Source organism: Megalops cyprinoides, chromosome 1, assembly GCF_013368585.1.
Source record: "Megalops cyprinoides isolate fMegCyp1 chromosome 1, fMegCyp1.pri, whole genome shotgun sequence".
Taxonomy (NCBI): Eukaryota; Metazoa; Chordata; class Actinopteri; order Elopiformes; family Megalopidae; genus Megalops; species Megalops cyprinoides.
In genome coordinates, this window is record NC_050583.1 from 62,570,672 (window position 1) to 62,592,225 (window position 21,554).

At 41.8% G+C, this 21,554-nt stretch overlaps 1 protein-coding gene across 3 annotated transcripts; it reads right to left on the minus strand.

The window, feature by feature from the left end:
• Positions 1–1,958: 1,958 nt before the first annotated feature.
• xpo1a (exportin 1 (CRM1 homolog, yeast) a) lies at positions 1,959–18,664 on the minus strand. 3 transcript variants are annotated; one of them, XM_036529316.1, is made up of 25 exons: positions 18,371–18,664; positions 15,967–16,098; positions 15,607–15,708; positions 13,772–13,844; positions 11,762–11,823; positions 11,367–11,411; positions 10,749–10,930; positions 10,399–10,447; positions 10,174–10,293; positions 9,594–9,722; positions 9,070–9,228; positions 8,688–8,885; positions 8,420–8,558; positions 8,094–8,275; positions 7,848–8,004; positions 6,922–7,085; positions 6,653–6,787; positions 5,885–6,068; positions 5,391–5,497; positions 4,829–5,023; positions 4,502–4,670; positions 3,572–3,706; positions 3,250–3,409; positions 3,066–3,162; positions 1,959–2,623 (listed from the first exon to the last, which is right to left on the minus strand). In XM_036529316.1, exons 2-25 carry the CDS (start codon positions 16,090–16,092, stop codon positions 2,477–2,479), a joined length of 3,216 nt encoding a protein of 1,071 aa, XP_036385209.1. In that variant the 5' UTR covers positions 16,093–16,098; positions 18,371–18,664; the 3' UTR covers positions 1,959–2,476. The 3 variants fall into 3 exon arrangements, with proteins under 3 accessions (XP_036385209.1, XP_036385192.1, XP_036385201.1); XM_036529299.1 differs by lacking the exon at positions 18,371–18,664 and adding an exon at positions 18,046–18,349; XM_036529308.1 differs by lacking the exon at positions 18,371–18,664 and adding an exon at positions 16,853–17,192.
• Between the last annotated feature and the right edge of the window lie 2,890 nt (positions 18,665–21,554).

Genomic DNA, 21,554 nt, shown 5'->3' on the forward strand with positions numbered 1-21,554 from the left:
GAGGTTTTCAAAAGCTTTTTGATACTTCCCATAAGAATCAAATGGGTTGTTTGATCACAATCTGTGTTTGCATTAAAAATGAGAGGATTGAAATATAGTCATTAGTCATATTGAATTCTAAGAAGCATTATTGAATACAATGTATATTATTTAATGTTGTACATTTTTAGTATTATAAAATATCATTTCATAAGTGCAACACTTGATCAGAGGCAACAATACCTCATGCCCATGAAATAAATGGCTAAACATCCTTGTCTCCATTTCCTTCCATTGGCCGATTTCTGTGTAAGTCGAGCTGAGCTTTGTTCGTAAATAAACACATTTTGGACATTGTTAAACATTGTTCAGGATTCTAATACACAAACATTGCGTGTTTATTCTAAGCTGACGACTACCCTGCCTCTCTTCACTCTCCTGTATACAAGACATTAAACAGTGGATGAGTACAAATGAGATAAATGGGAAAAAGCTAAATGCACGCAGATCAGAAGTTGAGCACGTGAACAAATCACTTCTTGCTAAATCTGCCCACCCTTACTGTGGCCTATTGTTCAAGCCTCTTCAAAAATAAAAAAAAATCTGGCCATTACATAAGATGCAACACCATCATTTGAAAACCACTTGACAAATATTGCATTACTTTGGTACTCGCTGTGTTCAGACTGTTCCCCTGGCTGCTGTAGCATCTTCCATCGCTGTCTCTGGCAGTTCTTGATTGACGAGTTAACTTTCCTGTTTCCTGACACACCAAGTGGGAAGACGTGACCCCTACACTGTACAAGTTGCATCGGCTCTATCAGGTTCTGCATACAATTAAAAAAAAAATTAAATAACTCAAAAGGTCTTGCACTAAACCACCTGCTTCTTAGTCTGGCATCCTCACTCAGGCTGACTTGTGATCCCAATAAGACTGCTCTATAAAGGAGAAAGTGTTCATGAGAGCGGTGCCCCTCTAGATCCAAGACCGCTAGAATGCCTTTGGTCAAAACCAACTTTAACCTTAGCATATTTAACAGCAATGTTTTACCATCTTTTAAATATACTTTTAACCAGTTATCATTTTATGTTATATATTAAAATACACTTTTACAGTCAATCCCAATGTCCTGTTTTTTTATTTTATGCTAGTGGTATCATGTAGTGCATTTGTGGTAGAAATGCCTAAACAATGGTTATTTAATTATTGAAATGAATTATTTCACTTTCTGTACTTTATTCCACTACAAATGAAAATATAGAAGAAATGAGACAGTAAATTGTAAAATTCTGTCAACTTTAATCAGTTTCAAAAAGATTCACAACAAATGTAACACTTAGAGAAGGGATAATTTGCCATTGGAGATCAGTATTTGGATCTATACATTCTTCTAATAAGATGCATTTTCAGAGTGAAAGCCCCTTAGTTATTTGGATAGAATTTCAAGGAAAAAAAAAAAAAGGAAAATGCAAAATTACAAAATTAAATGTAAACCAATTTTTATTCTGCTCTTCAAGTAGTGTTCTTGAAGCACTACAGCATGGTAAACCATGTAAATTAGTACAATTAAATCTCAAAAGCCATTTGAATTAACATGAGTTGTCAGAGGCAGCCAACACTAACCCATAAATATTTTTTAACCTTGGATTTAACGAAAGCTCACAGATGAGCAACAGTCCTCATTGAGGAAAACAAAAACCTGTTGTCGGCCGAGCGACAGCACACACACACGCACACAAACATCTTTGTAAAAATAACCAACTTTTATGTTCCCGTGGTATTAAAAGATGCTTTACAATTGGGATGATATGCACATAATCCATCCTTGCTTCAAAATCCCTGTCTAGTAACAAATTGCAGGTATTAGTTAAGCACAACTGTAAGCCCAACTTCAATCAGACACCACCAAGAAAAAGCAGCATCATATAAACCTTCATTCATAATTCCACCCCCCCCCCCCCCCCCCCCCCCAAAAAAAAACCTCACATTCTCCTGCTGTGCAGCAGGGACCGGATGCTAGGCACACACCTCAAAGCACCCCTTAGTCCTACAACAAATCATGCCCGCAACACTGTACTTCAAGGCCTTTCTGTCCAACTTTGGACATAGACCCTTTTGCACAGAAACGGCTCTCCTGCAAGTTATATATTCCGTACAAACAAATAAATGGGCAAGGGGAAAAGGGGGAGAAAGTTAATGTCTTTAATTCTTACTTCATGCAGCTCTAAATAAAGAAACATGACCAAACATAAGCTTGAATTAACAATGGAAAGGTATTACACAAGTCTCCATATAAAACGCATACTGTGTAAAAAGGGCCATTGGGTGACACGGTATAATTTACACATTGGCATCATTTTGGTCGAGAAACACCAAAGGGCTGGATTCTCCTGAGGGCTGGCTTACGCGTAACCCGTGGAAGAGCTTCCATGACTCTTGGCTTTATGTTTTTTGTTTGTTTTATTTTTTACAACTATACAATTCATTAGTCTGTGCTCAGTCACACATCTCCTCTGGAATCTCATGTGGGTTCAGGATGCCGGGAACAGAGAGCTGCAGCTTGTGTTTCTCCTCCTGGGCCAGGCGCAGGGATGCCTCCCTCTCCTCCAAGAACAGGTCCGTGGTGTCCTCTCCTGCAAACTCCTGTGTGGAGACAGAAGGTTGGCCCAATCAGCTCCTCTGGGTTCACCGTGGCTACGCGCTGTCTGCTTGCGTGGGAAACTGGAAATGCTGTTCAATTCTTTGGTCCGCTCTCGTTTCTGCTGCTCTGCAAGTCTGACTGAACGAAGGCTTTTGCCGAATGGCTAGCGCGGACACATGATTTTTACACCAAAACGCTACGTTTTAAATGTACCACAAAAGTTTTAAATATCGAAACATCACGACTGTGAGCCATATTTTACTGCAAATGGGTACAGTCATGATCAGGGTTGATACTTATATGTCCATAAATTTCCATTAGCAAAGATGCCATGCTACAGTTTTAAAATGTTAAGCCAGTAGCACATCTGTTGAGAATGCCTACTGTAGGACATACTGTAGGTGCAGACGATGGGGCTCATCCGAGCAGAAGGAAGCGACTCACCTTTATCTGTACCAAGAAGTCCCTAAGGTGTTCTTTGAAAGCTGGAATATCTTGATTTAGACTGAACAGTCCTGTCACAAATACTTTCACTTGTGCGCTGAAAGAGACCGTTGCATAAAAAAGTCAATACACAAAATAAATGCTGCTGTTAAATGTGAATTTTCCAAAATGTTTAAAAACTTACTCTTGCAAGTGTGGGAAGGCAGTTTTGAGCAGGTTAGCAACATACTCCTGAATGAATCCTTGGTTGTTGATTGGATTTGCAGGGTTGAGGGAAACACTAATTTTACCCTCCTCCACCAGGTTGAACATGTATGCAAGGATAGATGCGTGCATTGTTAACCCTGCCAGATCAGAAATAAAAATGAACCTTCTCACCCCGAACATCAAACATGGCAACACACTGTATAAAGAAAAAATCCTTGGCAAAAGGTCAAACTTCATAGAGGTTCTGTGTGACCTCTCGGGGCTGAGCAAACAGCATGTGATTAAACTTCCATTCTCACCAGCAGTGTGCGATGTGTCCGTAACCACAGAGAAGATGTGTTGCAAGATGTCGCAGAAATATGTCTGATAGAAGCTCTGGGCTGCAGCCTCCTCCTGGGCAACGTTCTGAAGGAGAGTGTAAAGTATTTGCAGACCTGGGAGCAAATGATGGAACACCGTTAGTATTAATATGCATCAGAAATACATATTCATGCCAACCCACATCACGCTGCATGTTTGTACATTCCTGCTGCTTTACACAGACTTCAGAAATGAGTGCGCATCAGAACGATAATGGCAGTTAAAACTCCCTTTTACTGCAAATCATATGATTCGCTGTCTTCAAGTGGCCATAAAAAGGTAAAGACAGGAAGGGCAGGATTTCCATTTCCCAACAAATGTCCTTCCGTTACCTTCAAATTAAATTTTGAAAGCTTGGATGTAAATTTTTTTTTTAATCAAAGGCAACGCCTGATGCATAGCACAAGGGCTAATCTAACAGCTGTGGAAAAGGTCTGATACACAGCATACAGGCTACGCTCCTGCCTTCAATGGCCTTCTGAGCGTTTTCCCATTCCCCGTCCATCTCCCTTCCTCCGCAGCCCACCATTACTTCACATCAATTCATCCTAACGGCACGTCGTTCTGTCATGCTTCAAACAGCTTGTCATGCGATATGAAATTGGTTACCCAGTTAAATCAAAAGTGTTTCTTATTTTAATTCTTTGTCATTTGTGGCCAACTGCGTAAATGGGAAGAGAAATAGCTTTCCCTTACTTACGATGAATGCAGGGCCACATTGGGCTGTTTTGGAATTCATGCCATTTAAAATAGTCGGAAAGGTAAAGGTCATAACGGGAGACAGCTTTACTGGAAAGACGCTGACTCTTTTTGGTCTGCAAGCATTGTGATGTTCTATTACACAGGTATATAAGGACGGGCAGGCTAACCTGTATCAGCTACGTTTCTCATTGTGTGTTTGAAAGCCCAGATGATGGAGTCCAGCACCAGCTTGAACTGTGCAGGGGGAATGGCCAGGAATGCAGGGAAGCAATGTGAATTGACAGCTTGCAAAAGGTAGAAGAAATGTGTTCGATGCTCAGGATATTCCTCGAAGTCCTGATGAGACAAAAACAGAAAGCGGCAGAGCAAGGTTGGGTTTAGCTGCGTTAACTGAGCCGCTACAAAATGACACTCAGAAATAACAGGCTAACACTGCAGTAATCAAAGATCAGTTCAGGACTCAAATCGCGAATGGCAATGTACGTGCGACTCACTTTGTTGATCATGTTTAGGGTACATTCAAAGACGGCGTCAAATATCTGGGGAATCTCTCCTGTGATGTGTCCACCAAGCTTGTTGACAATGGTTGCCATGGTGCTGAGGACCTCGGGTTCTCTGGCAGCAGGGACGTTCCTCTGATAATCAATTAGCACCGCATCCAACAGCGGTGGCACAAAATTCTCCCCCACCTGAACACAGCACACGGCCCACAGATTAACACAGCTAACAAACTATACACGAGGGATGTATTACATGTTCATTCAGGTCCAGTATGATCATGTCCATTCAACAACGCAAACATTTCCGTAACTATTGCCAACAAAATACTTCAAAATCAAAGCAAATATGCATAAAATGTTGATGTTTGAGGGTTTGTTGCTTGTAAAATACCACAGTAAAGCTGTTTTATGAAGTTGGGAAAAAGATGCATTTTTGAGAAAATACGACAGCTGCTACTCTGGCAACTCACTTTGGATAAAAGCGTCTGTCAAATGAATAAATGTAAATGTAAATGCTACCTTCAACTTCTACAACAGCCCCAGACAATACACTTACCATTTGTGGATCATTTGAGCGACTGACCCAACCTGAAATTAATTTCAGCGTTTCCCTTTTGACCGTCCTCATACTTCTAATCAAAGGCTGCTTGGTTACCATCTCTCCTGTACAATGAACAGGAAATAAAAAATGCAGTAATCAGTGAGAGGTTTCACATGAAGGATACATGCAGTCAGTCCCAAATTTCATGAAATGCAGGCAGGAGAAAAAAAAAATGAATTGTTGTCCATGGCTGCTGTCTGCAGAAAGCATTTCATTTTGTTTTCTTCTGTGAGTATCTGGCTAGATTGGTCTGCAGGGATTTCACCTGTTCTTCTTTGAGCCCTAATACTTTTCTTTTAAGTTATGAACTCCAGCCTTCAAACAATAAAATTGTCAAAATTGCCAGCGCATCATTTGGACCACAGTGTACCATTAATCTATCATTACCATTAAAGAGCTGTGTAGAGGTCAACAACCATAGTACTGGCTAACACACACAGGGTGCATACCATTAGTCTGTATGGCAGCAGAGATGTTCTCGCTGAGGCACTTGTATACATTGAGCATGTCCAGGTAGATGCGACCAAGCTGGATGACGAAGGGGTGCCCCACCGCCTTGCACGCCCTCACGTTGGTCTTGAGGATGCTGCCGAGCTGTTTCACCGTCTCTGGGTCCTTCAGGATGTCCACATTCTGCGGAGGAGGGAAATTCACTTACAAGCCTTCGCTCTCAGGGTTAACTAACTGATCTAAGTGGAAAAACGTGGTCAATAAGCAATCGAAGTTCGCCTTAAGCATGATACAAGAAAATAAAAGAAAGGCTAGATTATGATGCATGTCGACAATCTCTGGCACTATTGCATAATAGTTCTTTTCTGCTTTTTACAACTGACCAATATGCAGGGGGAAAAAAAGACTTATGCCATTTCAGTTCAAATGGCAGATTAAAGCTTTAGTTTACTTTACTGTATGATTATCACCTCAGATATGAAAGATTATGATCTCTCCATTACAAGGGATAAATGTTGTCTGACTGGTGGCAAACTCAATGTTTGAAAGACAAATGACAAAAAAAGGCTTGTGTGTACACAAGGACCCTAATTATGGCTGGAGAGAGGTGGTTATTGACTGCTTCAACACAAATGGAGAAATGTATGCTTCTGAATGTATTGCTGACTGGTACAAACCCATCACTAATTGCACAATTAACTCATTTATGATAATAGAGTACTCCCTCATAAACCAATAAAGGAAGACACAATAAATCCACTGCTTACCTTAGTTGCCTGCTGGATGATGCTATCCCACACCTGGTTGGGCAGCAGCATGTACTTCTCAATAAGGTGCTCTTGCACTGCCTGGTCTGTCTGAGCTCCGATCATGTAGCCCACTGCCTCGTAGAATGTGTGGACCTACACAGGAAGCGGTCAAGCTAACAATTACCAAAAGTACTTTCCTTTAGTGACCCACCATTTGATAAGAGAAATTGTGTGAATAAAATCATTCAGTTATCCCCAATGTCACTGCAGCAGTGAATGGAGCTTACCTGCTGTGGCTGGAGGTCACAGATGATGGTGTTGATGTTGTTCAGGATCTCATCAATGAAGGGCATGACTTCCCCGACCTGCACCTGGACAAAATGCCTCCTGCACTTCTGTGCAATCTTGATGAAGGTGTCACACGCCATGTCCTGCACACCGTCATGGGTCTCTGCCGGACAAAATGCAGCCAATGAGTGCCAGACCAAGGTTTAGAAACAGTGCAGTGTCGCCTCTCTGTATATCTGAGGCCACGTTCACATTTGGGCTAAATATGGTCCAGAGTACACGTTTTGCTCTCAATATAGTATGTGTGGACACAGTACGGGTACAAAGGGCAGCAACAAGTACACTAGTTGGGTGTGTACTATACAAGTAACCTTGTGCATTTTTTACTTCAGTTCAGCTTGTTACTGTACGCTAACTATGTGCGGATTACAGCTCCAATGGTGCAAACAAACCACTGTCACAAGACTACTGCTTATGGATTTAATTGATCAAAAGAAGAGGCCAACACTTTAAAAGCATACATTTAAAGGGATTCAAGTCAAACTGGATGACATCCAAGAATACCTTCTATGACAATGGCTCTGACAAAAGCTCAAACGCACTGTGACAGTTGCACATGAGCGGCCTGCATACCCTTTCAGTCATAAAAGCAGCTCCATCAGCCTGTACTTTTAAATACATGGCTGGGCTTTTACTCCTGTCCTCAAAGGCACAAAATACCATGCATTCTTTCACAATACAGAATGAAAACTCCAAGTTGTAGAACACAGCTTGTTAACTTGAGGTGTTCACAAAAACAAGGTCACCTTGTTTTAGAGATAAATACATCAACAAAATTTTAAACAAAGCGAAAAAAAAGACTATGCAGCTTTACATCAACCTAGGTATCTATGCAAAAAGCGAAAACTGTTCTCTCTTCCCTCACCATGCATGAACTCAAACAGCTTGTTGACCACAGTTTTTAGGAACTTCCAGTGGGCCCGCAGGAAGCGAGGGTACTGGCCCACGATGTACATGATGTTCGAGGCGATGATGGCCTTGTTGTCCTTTCCCCGCTTCTGCTCACAAAGCCCCAGTAAATCCTGGACAGAGAAAGCACCCCAAATTAAACCCGGAACGGTTTGCGCGGGACAGAACTGCAACCGAGCAGTCTCACAGCCGCTGGACCGACCTTGATGACAGTGACGAGGAACCTCTTCTCATCCTCTTCGTGCATGGCCCCGCTGATGGAGCCGATGGCCCAGCACAAGGTGTTGAGGTTCTTCCAGGACCACTCCGTCCCGTTCACCTGATTGTGCAGCTTCTCCGTCATGATGCGCTCCGTGTCCGCGTAGTCCAAGTGCGTGAGGTACACTGGGGAGGCGGGGACACGCGGTCAGGAACACACAGCGCAGAGGAGTGGGCGAGCAGAAGAACTGCCCACGCAATATGAGATCAGAACTTTCCCCAACGCCGGTTCCCTTTGAACAAGTACACCCCATTCCACCATTCACTCACCCAGGGTCTCTCTCATGTTCTTATACAGGTTGATCGAGTCGGTGTCTTTCATGAATTCTCTGACCACTTCTCCTTGGTCGTTTTCCACCACTAGGACTTCCTCCGGCTTGGCCATTCGACTCACCATCAGCAGACGAACCTGTGAAAGGTTACGAGAAACCTCAAGTTCGCTGGATTTTTTTCTCTTGATTAAACAGCACATCAAGTGACCTCTAAGGGAGGCAAAGAAAACCTGAGCACACGTTAAAGATGGCACAGGACAGCTCACCTTTGAGAGCACAGGCAGGTAGAGCTGCCGGCGCGGGGGCACATCGTAGTGCTGGCTCCCCGTGAGCAGCGGGGACGTGGAGGTGGAGAAGGGGCTCTCTCTGTACAGCTCTGCTGCCAGGTGGTTCCAGTACTCCAGGCAGATCTTAAAGATCTCCGTCTCTTCCACCTCTGACACCAGCAGCATGTAATGCAGAGCCTGTGGGAGAAGCACAGCAATTCAACATCTCATTTATCACGGAAGGGGGGGGGAGAAAGACTACACCAGAGAGGCCCAGCTGAAAGCAGTAACGGAGAGCTCACTGCAACACCGGCGGTAATAAATAATGTCACCAGGCTTAATCCGTGTGCTAATATTTAGAGGGAGTGGAGTGTGGCCTGACCTCCATCAGGGTCTCTCGCAGATTCAGTCTCTTCTCGATCAGCTGCCCGTGCTCCTTCAGGAAGGTGCACAGGAACAGGCTCAGGTTCTGGATGAAGTTCTGCTCGTCGTCTTTTCCATTGGCGTACGCCAGGCGGATATTTGTGTTCAAAGGAAGCATCTACCACGTGTGTGAAAGAGGGAATATTTTTAGAACAGTGAACGGGCAACAGGGACATCCTAGCAGCCCACAGAGAAACACAAATGAATTCAGATTATTTATAGTTTTGATGAGTAAGATCACTGTCATGTTCAAGACTTGTTTTCTTCCCCAGTATCAGTATGAGTGTATGAACATGAAAAAAGTAGGGAAGAGGGTTCTCTCCCCACTGTGGTAAGAGGGTTCAGGTCACATGATGACCAAACAAGCTCTGTTTGTTAAGACTTGACACCTACAATTAACATCCTTCTGGAAATACCTGAGAAACACGCACATATACAAAGCAGAGATACATATAACGACAGCGTTGTTAGAATGCTGGGCACCTGTTTGAGCTGCATCATGGTGAGTGTGAACAGAGTGACGAACTGCTCCTCGTACTGGCTCACGCTCACGCCCGCGATCTCCGTCAGGCACTTCAGGGTCACATTGCGGAACATCGGGACGTTCAAGAACTGGGGGGGGGTTGAGCAAAGAGGTCACCTTCCACAGCAGTAATGTTATCTTAAGAACATGTCAAATCACTTGCTCATCGTTACTCTCTCAGAATGTATGAATGCTGATTATCTAACTGCTACTGCAGAAAGTTCTAGAACAATCACCATTCATTTTGTTATTCCTCCAGTTCTTACGCAACTGCAAGCAGACCAATGCAAGTGCGCCTTTGTAAGAGGACTGCTTATACTTATGAATGTCTGTCTTACTATTCAAATGCGTACATACACCAGCAATAAAGTTACAAAATCACACCATTTTGTACTCTCGCACTTTCAGTTCTGCAAACATTTTTCAACTCCCTCAAATTTTTTTCATACTTTTCAAAAATGTTCAAATTAGACACAGTGTCCTGTGTACATTCATGGTGAGGGTTCATACATCAATTTTAATTACAGTTTTAATATTTACCTTGTACACAAGTGTGCTGATGAGTTTGGTTTCAAATATATACCCCAGAGGAATCCAGTTCAGAAATCGCAACAGTGTCTCCAGTGTGGCATGAACTAGAGGGGCATTCTGGGAGTTTTCCTGAAAAAACAATTTAGCTTGTTAAACACATTAAATAAAGTACAACAGACAAATTCTGAAACCATACTGAAGCCAGAAACAAAAAAAAAAAAAAACTGTACATACCATGACAAATTGGCAAAGCTGGAATATCTGTGAGAACTCATTGCACATGCTAGAAGGGAAAAAAAGATGAAAGAATTTTTTTTTTTTTTTTTTTTTACTTTCTTTGATTATTGTTGCATATTGTGGCACAACTAAAATCTGTACGCTCATTACGTAGATCACTACTTGCCCAGAGGGTTTTAAATGGCAAAAAGAGTTGACTGTGGAACCAGATGAGGACACCATGTGCACAATGCAATAAAAATGCAGAGTATCTCAGTTGCCTCCCCCCTTCCCCCCCCTCCTGTATCAGATCTGGTGCTCATCCCATTAACTCCCTACTACCTGCGGCAGGAGAGCAATCTGCATACCTGTCTTTCAGGTGCTTGGCCTTGACCTGGGTCATCTGCCCACTGGAGAAGTCAAACACCTCCTCGCTCAGCAGCTTTAGGATGACCATGTTGTTCTGACACAGGCTCTCACTGGTGCGGCTGGCGCCCACAATGTCGCTGATGAAGTTTGGCCAGTGTTTTGGCCACTCCTGCTTCAGAATCTGGACACAAGACACACTGGTCATTTGCAAGCCTACCGCTTCTCCAGATGAGAGGGGTGAGGACTTTTATTGGCTGAAATGCTGAGAGATTTAGGTTAATGAAAAAAAAAAGAAGAAGAAAGAAAAAAAAAGCTCCCCGTTGCCGTATTTTGCAGAATTAACTGCAGCCACAAGGTTTAGACAAAATTACTTTCGTTAAGAAGGACAATGCTATTTTAAGGCTTTTTTTGTTCTACTTTATCTCCAGAATGTTTCTAACCCTGCCACTGATTATCATCGATCAGCGAGCCTTTCACTCACAGACTATGGTTGAGGGTCGTGTTTGACAAGTCATCCATGCCAGTCCTCAAAAAATAGACATTAAGACATTAAGAAATTAAGTCTGTACACTTACATTTCAAGATTATGCCAAAAAACCAACATTATTCTGACTCACCTGGACCAGGATCATGTTGAGTTTTCCAATATACACCTTCTCTTTCTGAAATACATGAATAATAAAAAATCAATTTACTTAAAAAAAAAAAACAGGCTTATGTGCAGGTGTCAATATAACTCGTAAAACAAGCACAAAAGCCCTTGAGACTCCTCATGGAGTATTACAAAAATGCAGTAGTTATAATTTTTCAATAATACAGACAAGATATAAATAATCTAACAATATTATCAAATCATACATACTGTGCAAAATGAGTGAAATGAATACATGTAGAAATGCAAATTAAATTAGTCAATCAATCAACTGATTCAAAAATAAAATGAAATGCCAAATTACTGTGTGTTTATGAGTCACAGGTGCGTCCCACAGGTGGAGGTGGGACTTACACTTACTTCAACATTTGATGCATCAGATGAGGTCTTGATAATGAGCCCAACCACATACTTCTTTATTCCTAAGAGTTAAGAAATACAAGTTTAGCCATCCACATGTCTTTTCATCTATAAATCCTTGCAAGTAAGAAAAGAAAGAGAAAAACAAATGACTCTTAGGTGCCTTCTGCTTAGCTGCCTGGCAACGAACCTTTCCTCACAAGTGTTCTGGGTCTATTGTAAATAGAAATAGTGGCAAGGCAACTTTTCTTTCTGGCCATTGTACTCTCTACATTGGTATTCCAAATCATAGTGCCCACAGGCTTCAACCAAGCACACGTTCTGTGCTGACAGACACAATAAAAGGACTTTTTGACATTTTAACATGCCTTTTTTGAATCCCAATGTAAGTTATGATGTATTGGAAACTAAGCCCATTCTAAAGCTGAACTCTAAGCCAGTGTTACATGTTACATTAAAGATGAAGATTATTATCTTGGACAACTAAGCTCGTGATTTGTTTGATCAATTTATTAGGGGAAAACATTTTCCGACCACTTTCCCAAGCTGCATTTCAATTTACACCGGTGGAAGGTACGTCGACAGAAAAATCATTACAACATTTAAAAGCACCGGTCTCCATGAAGCAAAAACTATTCTGTGTGAAGAGATAAAATCAATAATGAAATATGGAGGGACAGATACTAAGCCCCCTCCTAACTTGTTCCTTGAAAGTCCCTTGAAAATGTATCAGGTAACATTTTACACAGCTAGATCACAGCGAAGTGAAAAGACTTTGCCCAAATGGTTACAATGCATTTCAGGACGTGCGACTGGTCATTACGACCTAAGGGAGCCTGGTGGGTCTGCTAGGAGTGAGACTGGTTGCCAAACAATGACATCAACACCACCACCACTACTTTGGACATTCACTACATCGGCTATTTAAAGATTACATTGACAAATTCAGCTGCCCTTTATCGAGCCCTGCAAATACAAAAGAACCAAAAACGGTTGAGCCATACTGAATACTGACTTACCTTAAAAGCAGACAATAAAATCTGACGCAAGTTACCCTCTTGGAAAAAACCAAGAACCATCTGGTAAGTAAACATGCTGCCAACAGTCGATTTTTCTTTTTAAACTACAAAACTTCATCTGTTCAGCTCAATTAAACTGCAAGACCTCTTGATGCATTATCACAAAACAGCTTAGTTTCTGAATGACATAAAACTAAGCATTACTAATTCTCATTAAAAACGAGCTTGTAGTCGCCAGCCAGGGTAATGACACAAAGCAAATGAAAGTTAGGTGTCAAGTACTAAAGACAAGAAAATATTCATTTCTGGTAATTAAAATGTGAAAATGAACCAACACAAAGTGCCTACTGCAGGAAAACACTGGCACTTCCATTCAGAAATCAAGTTCAAAAACCTGAAATATTCTCCTGTTCATTACTTCTGTTTGAACAGTTTAATTGTGCAGATTGGTGAGATACTGTCTTCAGAAAATGACAATTTCACACATACAAAGAGAGGTAATGAGATACAGGTCACTTGGGTGAGTATGTCCCTATTTGTTATGAGCGATGGAGAAAAACTGAAAAAAAAACAAACTCCTGTTTCCTTCTTTCAACCTGTTCAGTACTCCGACATCGGCCGACTGAATCTGTTCTGTGACTGAATACGAGCGAGACGAGCAGAAAGCAAACCAACGCGCTTCGGAAGGTGCTCGGCAACAGCACGCCGGTTGTTAGATGTAAATGGAAAACCACAATAGAGGCATCCCATGATGGTGAGCACAGTACTGAAAGAGAAGTCTAGGTCCTCTCTCAGTTTGCCAAGTCTTCGGCTTTCTATTCAACATAAAGCAAAACAATGACCTTCGAATTCCCTCAATCTGTTCGGCTGTCCGTTGTATACGTTCAACAATTACTGCTCATCTACTCATTGTCTTTCAGTACAACTAATAGAGAAAATGACAAACATCTGTAAAATGCACATTTAAAACTCACAAACGTAACTAGCTTACCTTCACACTGATTTCTGGGAAGAATCTTCCACCTTGTCTTTATGACGGTTTCGAGAATCTGAAGCGCGTAGTACTGTAAAGTATGAGAGGAAGCAAATGTCAAAAATACTCAAAAGAAAACGAGATTCAACATTGAAGTACAGATCTTTCTCTCTCTCTCTCTCACACGCACACACACGCACAGACACACGCACAGACACACTCAGGGGTGCCTGTCTGAAATATAAATTCCCAAGTACTGGTATGAACGGAATCTCAAAAAAGACTAGACAGTTCCATGCAGATCTCACTACTTGTAGTTGGATATTTCTCCAGAAATGGCTGACATGTAGAAACCAGGTAGAAGTCGTGCTGTTTTCCCAGTGTCACACCAGAAAGTGAAAGACAAAGGAGAGGAAAAAGGTAGGTATCTTTAAGATCAGTACCAGCTGCTTCATATACAACAGACTGAAACCGTAAAGGTGCAGTGTAACTAAATGCACATCACCTCCATGAGGCTGAAAGTTATATGAACCCAAATGCTCACATACACACACAAAGTGTTTAAAAACTTCTGATTTCACCTTGAACTGGTGTGTTGCTTAAAGAACAGCAAGACAACTCACAGGTGAACAGAGACATCCAATCCTATATTTGATACTGCAGTAAACTTATATTAAACCACTTTTCTAAAAATACATTTAAAAACAACTGCATGTCTACTTTCATCGGGACAACTTCGTATTTCAACTGTAGGGATCACAGCTAAAGGTACAGGAACATTGAAGTGTACAAAATACCCAAGAAGACACTGCAAGATGTTAATATGTCAAGGGATGGAGGCATTTGTAATGCAGACGTGAATGTTGAGTCATTAAAGGTGAACTCAGCCAGCACCCTGTGCTTGACTGCATGTCAAGTTTATTCTTTTAGCTTGTTAAAATGCCACTTACATCACTGCATTTGTGTCACCTTTAATTTCAACCTAGCAGAAAACAAGCACACATGCACAGATAGCCGTTACGACACTCAAACCCAGCACTGCAACACTGTGGAGCTTTGGAATGACAAGTGAATGAAGATCGGAGAGTCAAAGAAGTAAGGACAGAGGGATGCTTATGATCCCTACAGCCGAAATGGCTGCTGCCATGCCTCTCCCTCTGTGCCATAGAGCATAGATCCAGCCGTCTCAACCCCAACTCCTCCCAACCGATCATACATAATAGGAAACTGATCGACAAAATTCAGTCAAAGGGAAATAAAAGGGGAGACCTTGTGGAGGCCTGCAGTCAAAGCTTAGCTGTGTGAAGATGCACATGAAGATAGACCCCTTTTCACCCTATCACAATCAACATAATGGTACATTAAGAGTCACATCACATGTCAGCAACTTTAGTATAATTCACTTTGAGGAAAGTGTCTAAATATTTAGTATTTATATAGTACACATACTCATGGCCAAATTTTCCTAGTGAAAATTGGGCTTCAGTAAGACAAGGGTATGACAATAGTTCGCTCAAGAAACAGCAACCAAGGTGGGTGCAGTTCAAAGTTACTGGAACAGGATATGCTTCAAGGAAAGTAATTTTCCTTGAAGTGGAGAGCTGAGTAAGAGGGCTTGGAACTGAGAGCTGAGCTGAGCAGAGGAGACCCAATGCAGAGAGCATCAGTGCTACCACCACCAGAGGAACCGAACAACAGCAAGGGGTTGTCATATACGGATACTGACAGGGCTGGCTTTCTCAGACGAAACAGCAGGTGAATGGGGAGGTTATTAATGCTCTCAAAGGCTGCAGAACACTTCCTCAAAGTATTGACGCAAAATCCTGTCAGCGTGTGTCCACGTTATGGCTTACTTTAGTATTCATATTCTGCGAGAACTCCAAGATGGTGTCTACTCTCGTCCAGGCGTCCGGATGCTCTTTCAAATGGGTCAAAACCTCCTGTGCCATTCTTTGCTGAAATAAATGTATACATAGAAATGATTCAGAATGGGTGCAATTTAGCATTGTTGCTTAAATACTTCCGATTACAATGACTGACAGAATCTCCAAACTTTTGTCAAGCACTCTGCACTATGCATTAACGTGCCCAAACCAACCCAACCCAACCAAACCCATACCCGATTATGTAGTGGGCATAGGGCACATACCCTTCAACCAAATCTAACAATATCAAGGCAGTACCAATTATGGAAAGCAATCGTTCCGTCTCACCTGTGATCCAATGTCGTTGTACATACAATTCACAACATTGTCCAGCAAGTTGATATCCAGTTTCTGGTTGAAATCCAGCAGCTGCTGGGCTGCGCGGTCTGCTAGGATTGTCATAATTGCTGGCATGGAGCTCTGCAAGAATGAGATTGGAGGAAGAACAAGGACAGGCAACATAAGGTGAACTGAACAGTAATGAGAGTGCACATTTTCCAAACAGTCTGTTGACCATCGAGCCCCGCAAACCAACAGTGTTTTGGAAATATTTTGCTGTATATCCAAAGTAAGGGGCATATATTGCTAGACTTAGGTTCTGCACACATCACTTTTCCCTTGCTAAGGCTAAACGTTAGCAACCTGTTGCTGCACTCCTCGTGCATACGCTCCACATGAGATAAACTACATTGTTTAAGCATGACATTATAGGCGGGACAACACTGCAGGCATCCCTCCAAGTATTCGCTAGGATATGTGGCCCTCCATGTATAATCGACTTCATATTACTCGGGCGGGTAATAAACTGAGGAAACTGTAAACCTGGACGTATTCTTTGGAACCTCTCTCACTGGCAGTTCTTGTACAGATGTCATCCAGTGAGATAGCTAGCCCGTTTTGCTTCGACAAGCTGACTTTAAATGTAACGTTACATTACCCGCCCTTGATAACTGCAACCTACATGCTAGGTACTCCCATTTCCAATGAATGACGCCTCTTTGAGACGCGTGATCACGATAGGCAACTACCTACCACTCAATTAAAGTTACCCGACTAGTTCAAACCCTGAAACTAACGTTACCTAAATAGGTACAAATGCACTAGTTCACAGCAGCAGCAGCAGCCAAAAATAAACCCACCCAGGTGACCCTATTGAACCAGACGGCTGACCTACCCCAAACAACACAACAGGGAAGAGTGTATCCCAACTAGTTTCATTACGGGAAACCCAGAAAACTAGTCACTGTTACCCTGGTAGTATAAAGCGTGCTACCCAAAACGGCTAACGGCATATTTGCAAGCAACACAGGCGAGGCAGTTAGCTGGAGCGAGCTAGCGTTTGGTGACGTACGCTTTGTCAGCTAACATGGTGTAGCAAGTAAGCCATCATGTTCACTAAATAAAATGACCTTCGTTTAATCAGTGATGGGAACATCAGAGATCGATGCTTCCTATCCATCCACCTGAACATTGCGAAAACTACCGAATAATGATTGATAACGTAACACTGCAGTAAAACACTTCAGAATAACGTCAGTCTATCTAGCTAGCTATCATTATGACTTCAAAGTAGCCCGCCAGGCTAACTCGCTAGTCTAGGTACATACATGCTACAAATATTTACTCGAAATACGAGCACGTATCTAATTTTGAAAAAAGGCGTTTCGTGGACCGGATGGCCAACTAAGTTAACCACAGATCACTGGTTTAAAATAACTTTAGCCTTGCTAGCTGTAGTGCAAAAGCTAGTCCAACAACTGAAATTGAACTTGGTGGACAGCTAGCCGAAGTTGCCATTCAGCTAACCGTAAAGCAAATAAAAGCCAGAAATGTACGCCATATCCATACATTAACTTTAGTTAGTATGCCATGTGAGCCTAGTATCAAACTGCCCTCCCGTCTGTGACTAGCCTGCTAAGTTAACCAAACTAAACGTATCTTAATGTTTAGCTAAGGTTAGCTCGCTAACGACATCATTTTCCAGGACAAGACAGAATAGCCCCTCCCTCATGCCCGAGAAGGTTAGAACACGTGATTTAACATGCATGGTCATTCTCATTGCTGATGAGGAAAATATTTATTTCCAGAATCTTCCATCGTATTTCATCTTTCACTGCACCTTCAAAATGATGATTTATCCATTCCAACATCCTCTAATCGTATTACTACTGCGTCTGCAGGTTCAGTTTGCATTCACTCAGTCACGCACACTAACTTGTAGGGGAGACGCGACTTTCCATTCAATTTCGAATCGTGTTTTCTAGCTACTTTTCCAGAATCACGCTCCACCAGACACCCATCCACGAGTTATGCCGCACCACAGACTCTCACAACCCCGAAAAAACTCGGCGTTAGTCATTTACTTACCAACTTTTTTAAACCACTGTTCCCTTCCTTTGGTTCTTAATCCCACAAGTGAATTAGCTAGCTAGCTAGGATACGCTGGATGTTTCCTCTGCTGTTTAATACTATCGCAAGCAATCTAGCGAGCCAATTCTCAACTACGTAGCTAATTGCTATATATTTATAGTTGTATGTAGCTAGCTAGCCAGCTATCAAAGTATAAGATTGCAGCAAGCCAGTTACATATTCCGCAGTTACCTAGGTACCTGCCGAAACGTTACTGAATTCAAATTAAAGTCAGAAAACGTGAGCTCTTAGCTAACTAGCAAACTGCACTTCATTCACTTACTTTTCTGTGGCTAGCTAGCTCGCAATCTCTAACGATGGTATTCCACCAGGAGTCTCGCTAGCTATTAAGATAGCTTATAGCTCAGTACCGCTGATGTGGGTTCTCCAAGTGTATTCACGGCACGCTTAGGAACAAGTTATTCCGGTACATTTTAAGAAATAAGAATCCTTGGTAGACTATTTTCCTATTCTGAAAATGTTTTGTGCAGCGGGGCAGTTTGAGAGACTATAAGCTTGCGCTTCTTCTCCTCTCAAGCAACACACTCATAACCGGTTGAAACCGGTTCAGACTGGGAGATTCCATCTCGGTTTAGTTTTCAGCCGACGGGGCCGCGGAAAGTTTGGACTAATGTCACGCCCATTGCACAATTCTATTGGCTTGACTACAACTATTGACATATCGCGTGCCATTCTACAGGCCGCCACCGTTGTCAATCTATTTCAATTGTTGCAAGCGCCTACGCGACATCACCGCCCTTGGTCCGAAAAAGAAGGCGGATTTACACACGAAGTTCTCCTTGCTGTCGCCTTTGGGAGGAAATGGTCGTGTCAATTGGTACCAATAAAGTACGAGGTTTTACAATGGGTCTCTAAATTACTAAACGCCGGTAGGATTGCCTAAAAATTATGATTGACATTTGTTTTAGGGCTGCCTTTACGATGCAGATTATTATTTGTTATTAAGTAGAAATGAATAAAAGTAAATCTAGCGTCTAGAATTAATGTTTCATTGCATAATGATAACTGGTTTGTTCAAAGAGCTGCAATTAGTGAAATTAAATAAACATCATGTGTTACTTGCGGATAATTCGTCTAGCCGAGGCTCTAGAAACCTGGTAATTTTCCACTGGCCACGGAGGGGAGTGGTTGTGTAGTCGCTCACAGCGTGCGATAGGCGAGGTGAAAAATGAAAAACGGAGCATGTTTCATGGAGTGGACGAGATGAAAGACGGACTGCATTAAGCCAACGGTAAATGGGAAATTGAAGAGGCTACAAAGGATAAAATCTGTATCTACTGTAGCAATCTATTCAGCGTAACTCGTTTCACACGTCCAGAGCTGCCTGCGTTTTGACAGGTCACGTGCTTCTGATGTTGCGCACCACTTCATGGAAAAATACTGGACTTAGGAGAGGCAGAGGCACAGCGAACATTAGGGGCAGAAAATACAATTGGATTTTACTCACAACAGCAATGTCCTCATTGTTTGTGTACTTTCAGTTTTCCAGCTTCATTCTGTTTCAGTTCTGCTTCGTGGGGAAAATCGGCAAGAAAAAAAATCTTTTTTTGCTGCATTCATGTCTTCATTCTATCCTAGCAATTTTAATAATGCACCTGAATAATGTAACAACTGTTTTGCTTATGTGTAATGACTGTCTGTGGTGTTGAACCTGTTCATCAACACATGCACACACATACAGAGAGGACTATATCTTATGTATGTATGTGTATGCTCTTTAGTAGTGTAGTTCTCAAAAGACAAATGAAGAAACATTTTTGAACCTTCTCTGAGGTCCTTGTAACTTCTCACATAAAAGACTGCATACCTAAGGTAAGAAACAGCAACTGAACACAAGTTATTTATTATCAGTTAATGCATTTTGACAGGGATGTAACTGTCCTGCAGAGGTGCGTAGAGCGCCATCACTCTGGTCATCCAAAACTTCCTCTGTGTATTCACATTCACCCGCAATATATGAGTATTCTCTCCCATTGAATGTAACACCAAATAAGCATTTTCATGGCTGCGTTAGGAATAGGCTTGTTTTTAGGCACAGTCTTTCAGGAGACATTCTGTGTTCTTGAAAAGCAAAAAAAAAAAACAATATTGAAGTCATTCATTGGAAATACCTCTCTATGGTATGGTATGTCTTTTTTCCTTTGACAGGCTTAGTGTCTCTCCAAAAAGGTGAGAGTGCAGGTATTTGAAATGGGTAGGGACTGCTCTTATTGTTGATTCTTTCCTGAACTGAAAACACAGCCCCTCTGTTCTGTAACACCCAGACTGATATGTTTCGAAACAATAAAAAAGTAATAGGCATTTTGTCAGTTTGCTTGATATGACTTTCCAATGTACTTAAGAAATCGAGCCCTGAAAAATCTATAGTAAGTTCTCCTTAAGCAGTTGCCTGTTCTTCAATTTTTTTTACTTTCACATCCAGTGTCATATCACAAGAAATTCTTGCTGACTTAAAATACTGGTCTGTCTACTTCACAGGAACCTAGAACAACATCATACAAAGAAAAAAAATATACAAAGATAGGGTAGAAAGTTGCATAGGCAAGGACACCTAACTTTTACTGTGACTCCCAAGATAATATTTTATTTTTTATTGGAATTCCATTGCATTCAAAAGTTGTTTTTTCTTCGCAGTTGTGCAATGAACTGACCCCCCAGTCTTATGCAATTTGACACGCAGAACAACAAGCATGCACTTGTGTGGGGTGGGGAATTTGAATGATTCTCAAACTATGGGATAAAAAAGAATTCTGAGCAGATTTGTTGGCACATATTCACAAGTCCTCCACTGTTTTTCAAAAAAGCTGTAATATTCAATCTTATTTATGAACATAGAGCATATTGAACTCGACAATGAAAGACAATGTTCAACAGCTCAGCCAAGTCCTCCTTTGAACAATGACAAATACTATGTTAATCATGGAGTTACAGACTGCAATAATTCATAATTGAAAATAACAACAAAGCCACCCGTCTATATCAGCTGAGAATTTCAGTAACCACTCCTCAAAGGCCATGTTTCTCAAGCCCGTGTATACAGCTGGATTTTTACTGGAACAGCTAAGCAGAAATGCCTTGCACTAAGTGCCTAGTGTATCACACAGGGATCTGAACCTACATCTTCTTGTCCAGAGGCCTGACTCAAGTTGTCTAACGCTTTCATCATATAGAGCATATGCTTCACTAGCCACTGTATTTTCTCATCCACATGGCCTGCTACATATCAATGTATTTCCTTTGTGTAAGGAGCAGTGAAAAGGGCCTCTTGTTCTCTGTTCCTTTATTATGAAGAAAACAAGAGTGTATATGTCAAAGAAAATTCTGGAAGTTGCAGGATTTAAAAATAGAAACGATCCACTGCATTCATATTCCCAGGAGGTGTGCGCTGTATCCTAGGTCAGCTCCTTAGCCCGCATTGCCTAAGAGGGCTGGGAAACATTGTTGCA

Excerpts from the sequence above, each read along its gene's own strand:
- xpo1a (XM_036529316.1), bottom strand. The coding sequence starts at position 16,092 with ATGCCAGCAATTATGACAATCCTAGCAGACCGCGCAGCCCAGCAGCTG. Across the intron at positions 11,824-13,771 it reads TCCCAGAAATCAGTGTGAAG|GAATAAAGAAGTATGTGGTT; the intron begins GTAAGCTAGTTA and ends CTTAACTCTTAG. Across the intron at positions 8,886-9,069 it reads TGCGAGAGACCCTGATGGAG|GCTCTGCATTACATGCTGCT; the intron begins GTCAGGCCACAC and ends CTTCTCCCACAG.